Source organism: Cariama cristata, unplaced genomic scaffold (assembly GCF_000690535.1).
Source record: "Cariama cristata isolate BGI_N322 unplaced genomic scaffold, ASM69053v1 scaffold20080, whole genome shotgun sequence".
NCBI classification, from domain to species: domain Eukaryota; kingdom Metazoa; phylum Chordata; class Aves; order Cariamiformes; family Cariamidae; genus Cariama; species Cariama cristata.
This window is the reverse complement of record NW_009595526.1, coordinates 47,729-52,798: the sequence shown is the minus strand read 5'-3', so window position 1 is coordinate 52,798 and position 5,070 is coordinate 47,729. Positions and strand designations below refer to the sequence as shown.

Genomic DNA, 5,070 nt, shown 5'->3' with positions numbered 1-5,070 from the left:
TCTGTCTGTTACACACTCGGGGGCTGCGGCTCCCCCCCCGCCACTGAGGTCGCTCCCATTTTATACCATGCAGGCCCCGATGTGAGTACTTAAGCTCTCCTACTAATTTTTTTTCTTCTAATATGGGCCTGTTTTGGCCAGGCATTAGACAACCTAGCAGCCTTAGAACTGCGCTCCAGCCCAGCCTCCTCTCTTCGTTCCTTCCCGGTGTTCAGCATGCCAAGTGCCCCTCCTGCTTACCTGCTGTCCTCCGTAACAAGTGCAGGAGCAGATGGCCCCAAAGTATTCCTTCTGCCACTGCTCTCCAACTTGGTACATCTTCCCATCATCGTAGCACGTGGTCTCATCTGTGGAGGAAGAGGCAGAGCTCAGTTGCTTAAGGCCTGCGCTTGGCCTTAAGCATTCTCAGAGCAGCTTGGTGATGAGAACAGGAGCCTCTGGCCAGTGCGCTCTCCCTGTTTGACCGGAGGCTCGCTGATTGGCAGGGGGAAGGAACATCAGTCATTTTTATAGCTCTCTAGCCACGTTAAACTAGAACGTGAGGGTATTTGCCTGACAAGAGCAATGCAGTTTAATTCATAGCATGAAGTCTAGAGGATCTTCAGGCGACAGGCCCGGCAGAAAATTCCTGTGTTAGTGATTAGGGTAATCTACACCACTTGGCACAGTGACATGTCCCTCTTGTGTGGCTCCAGGGCCAAAGGCAGGCAGATGCCGAGCGTGCCGTGACCTTAGCTAACAAAAGAGGGGTTTGTTCTTTTCGACCTTGAGAGCCTGAGTTTTATGCCTTCAGCTCTTGTGAGAATAGATTCAATCTGTCACCAATTCAGTCTCCAAAACCTGAATCGGACATACTGAAACTCTGCTTGCTCCCATGGCGGGACCAAAAGTTAATGGGAACAGTCCCGAGAAGCTGAAACGTCCTGAATGGGAGCTCAAATTAACATCAGAAGGGGACTTACGAGGTTCACACTTGAATTCTCCTTTTCCATTTCCGAGGCAGGTGCAGCTCATCATCTGGCCATTCTCCCCTTGCCGGTCCCACTTCTCCCCAATCTTGTAGTTTACACCATTATCGTGGCACCACTCTGGAGAAGGGAGAGGAACAAGAGAAGCAAAAGTTATCCCCCCCGCTGCAGTGACATGGTGGGAGGAGAACGGTTTGGTGGTGTCTCAGGAACCAACAGAGGGGCAGGAGAAAGAATATTTTCAGCTCCTGTAAGTCCCAAGGAGGAAACGGGTTCCTGCTGGAAATGGGTTCAACACCTGCAGCTTTTAACTGCTGAGGACTGTTACGGCTCTGGGAAATGGCTAGAGGCTCTTAGGAAAAAAATAGGATGTGACTAAGAGTGGGGAGGGGGAGAGAAAGAGGAACAAAAGGGAATTTAATAGACACGGGGCAGGAAGGGAGAGAAAAATACTTTAAATGCTCTTTTTTGAGCAAATACCCAGTGAAACTGTATCACCGAGACTGCAAAACACAGTGGGTAAGCCATGTGTATCAAATGATGAAATATAAATATTAATCCTGTAAAACAAGTGTTTTCCCTGCGGTCGCTCCTCTGAGTCTATGCAAATTGCAGAAATACCCTCTTTGCTTAGCTTACTCCACAATTTAGAAGCATAATTTCAATTAGTTGGCTATGTATTGTGTTAAACCACTCAATCACAGACTTTTGTTCCATCCCCTTACATGAAGTTTGATATTCTTCCATGTAAACCACAGTCCTGCAAAGAATAAAACTTAGTGCCTCCGCAGAGGTGTCGCCTGCTTGACAGAGCTCCAAAGAGCAGCTGAGAAAATTAGAGAACTGGTTCTGCAAGATGCTTTGCAAAGGCTGTCTGCAATGCAAATCGGACTCAGTACTTGCTGTAATACCCCCTGAAATCCACACAAGTTCTGTCCGGCCCACTCCATTGATGTATATAACTAGGAAATGAAGATTCAACTATAATTTAATATTCAAAGCTGTCTGCTTAAATGGCTACTCAGCTACTGTCACTCAGATGTCTTGCCTATCTTACTTTTACACGTTACCTGGACATGCCTGGCAAGGGGAGGGAAAAAAATCAAACAAACATTTAACTTTGGTGAACAAGTAATTGCGTATCAATACAATATTGATCGCCGCTGATGCAGTGAATGGCAATATTAGATAAGCTGCACAGCTCAGCAGTAACCAAAGTTTTCCATCACTTCTCGTGATGCAAAACACTGCTTTGGTTTAAAAACTTAAAGGCCTGCATTCATTTGCATCATGTTTGGGTCAGGTTGGTTCTGTCAAACATGTCAAACGTGTCAAACATCCCCATTGGAGATGGGGATGGTCAAAAGCGAGCTACTCACTAGAAGAATCGCATCTGAAATGACCACTGCCAAAGCCTAAACACTGGCACCAGAGCTTAAAGCCAGTTTCAGATAACCGCTCCCATTCCTCGCCAATGGAATAGAAGGAGCCAGTGTAAGTATCGAAGCAGGTGTCGTCAGCTGGCTGGTTTAGTCCTTCAGACACTGGAACAAAAAGAGAAGAAAGAGGCATCACACACAGCAATAGAAACTACTGAAAGACAGAATGATTTTCACTGAATACCTGCTTTTTTAATTATTTTTTTTTTTCTTACGATATCCTGGCAGTAATGGAGCTACCCCACGGGCATATACTTGATGGTTCTGTCAGCAGTTCAGACTCCCTGTGATTTATTTTCCATTTGCATGTGTCAGAGCAGTTGAAAGATAAAAAAAAAAACAACACAACACCTGACACGAAGGCTATTTTCATTTTGATTTGCCAAGTTTCAAGCAAGTGTGAGTTTTTGCATTTGCTGCTGGAGAGCAACAACTTGACTTAGCCTGCTTTTAAGAGAAACGTGCTGTGCGACGTCGGGGAACAGCAGGAGGTTGGTAGCTGCATGTGCACTTTTTCGGGGTGCTTCAGACTCTAGCTCCTGGCAGGGGGATGGGAGAAGGAGACCAGACCATGCTGTTGCACAGACCGATTTCCACCTTAGGTGTGTGCCTTGATTGGAAGGTGGGTGTTTTACCCACACGCCGGTTCAGCGTGTGATGATCAGGGTCGGGAGTTAATGCGCTCCGTTCAGTCTGTGACAGGAAGGCAATTGGGGTGCTGGAAGGGGAGAAACAGCCTTAGTTCCCAGGGAGGTGGGGGCAGTGGGAGGCTGCATGGGTGGACCAAGTAAATCCTGAACTCTTCATTTCGTCTTCTCCCATCCTGTCCTCTTCTTTTTGACCTCCAAATGCACACAGGAGGAGATGGAGGGAGAGTGAGTTGTTGACCAGACCCTTGTGCTGGGAAAAGCAAAGCCCGGGTCCCACAGGATGTGTGTGGGCTCTGGGCTTTCCAGCTGTGGCAAGTGATGTCTGGGCCCACAAGTCTTTGTGGTTGGTCACATGGCTTCTAAGTGCTGCCTGTTTGTGCTTAGTCAGCATCTCTGCAGGCAGCCTGCCCTGCTGCTGGACCTTCGGGATGGTCTAGCGGTGCTGCTGGATAACCCAACACAGCAGCAGTGGCAAATGACTAACAGAGCACAGTTAAGCTGGCCACCAGCACCTTCCCGTAAGCGTGATGTGTTATTATGAGAGCAGATTTTCACTGCTGGGCAGGCGTCTGACTAGACATGATTAGACAACAGATCAGAAGAGCTCTAGTCAGACGGTCAGCCTGTGAGTTATCCAAAACTAGTGGACCTCACAAATCGCTTGTCCTAGTGTCCTGCTATGAACTCTCCTTGTCAGGAGAAGTTTCCTTCCTAAACTATTCTCAAACCTGGGCGCCAGGTAGGTTGCCTTGAGTAAGGGAAATGAGGCAGGGACAGCACAGGTTCACCTTGACTCCACAAAGCTTTTACTTACCAGTATTGCCAACTGTGACCACCTCCTCCAGCACCTTTTGTCTCCGGTGATCTTTCAGGGCTTCCACTATGATGTTGTAGGTGGCCCCTCTTGTAAGACCAGTGAGCGTAGCACTGGAGGAAGTGCCAGGAACCCTGAACTGCAACAAGAGGCAATGCCAAGTCAGTGGAAAGGGAAGAGCGATTACTCCTTAGGCATCTTCCCACTCACAGGAAAGACAGGGTGTTCACGTTGGCTTCTGTGCTCTACACCATGATGGAGCCAGCCCATTCCCCTTAGAGATTCTGAGAACTTCAAACAAGACCAAGTTAAACTTGACTACTCTGGACTATGGTTCATGAGGGATATGTTATTACCGCCATTTCAGGGAAACAGAAACCAAGGGAGACAAAGGAGGAGGGCTAAGGGAGTCTTTGGCTTGGAGAAGCAGCACCTCAGTCTTTGCAACTCCCAGTCGCCTCCCTGACTGCCCCTTCCCCGGTGAACTGTTGATACTGACAGTGTTTCAAGGGCTTTTTGTTTTAGCAGTTTTATTCTGTAGCCTTCTCCGTGAAGGAGAAGAGGGAGGTGTTTATCCTTCCTGGTCTCAGCTACGTGTTAAAAAGACTCTTTAAGCTAACTCTGACTGCCACGCTCTTAACACAGCAAAGGGACTGGCCTCCCAAGAGACATCTGCTGCCACAGGTGAGGCAAACACCGTTCCTGTGCTAAGACGGTTCAGTTACCTGCAGAGTATCTTCATCCTGGCTGACGGGCTGACATGAGATGATGTATTCAGAGCTCTCCAGCAAGGGCCTCCAAGAGATGGTTGTTTGAGAAAGAGCTTCTTGACCTGTGGTGTCGTTGCGCCTGGGCCCGCGGGAGTGAGGGTATGAAGGTTCGACTACGATAGGCACTTGGTACCCAGGGATTTCAATTGCTTCGTCTACGTTTGGCGGTTGCCGTCTTGACCCCGGCCTAAGGGGAGTGGCTGTAGTGGGTACAGGCCGTCTGTAGCCGTGCTCCTCAAAGAAGACTTGTTGACCCTGGTGTCCTATTGTCTGCGGGTGCCCAGAGGTGCCTGGAAGTTGGATACCGTTTCCATTGTCATACCTATTGTTTGTGAGGTAAGGGGTCCCCTCGTCAATAGAAGGTACGTCGAGAATGTCAGGTTGGTTGGGGTGCGGTCTGGTAATCAACGTGGGAAGCTCATCTAGCCA

At 48.5% G+C, this 5,070-nt stretch overlaps 1 protein-coding gene across 1 annotated transcript in view; it reads right to left on the bottom strand.

The window, feature by feature from the left end:
- Positions 1–5,070, bottom strand: part of FN1 (fibronectin 1) — a gene marked incomplete at its 5' end in the record, with an annotated part of 54,305 nt that overhangs the window by 1,538 nt on the left and 47,697 nt on the right. Inside the window, 5 exons of the mRNA XM_009702637.1 lie at positions 241–347; positions 963–1,088; positions 2,348–2,512; positions 3,872–4,010; positions 4,597–5,063. Of these exons, the coding sequence (XP_009700939.1) occupies positions 241–347; positions 963–1,088; positions 2,348–2,512; positions 3,872–4,010; positions 4,597–5,063 (1,004 nt within the window). The remainder of the gene's footprint in view (positions 1–240; positions 348–962; positions 1,089–2,347; positions 2,513–3,871; positions 4,011–4,596; positions 5,064–5,070) is intronic.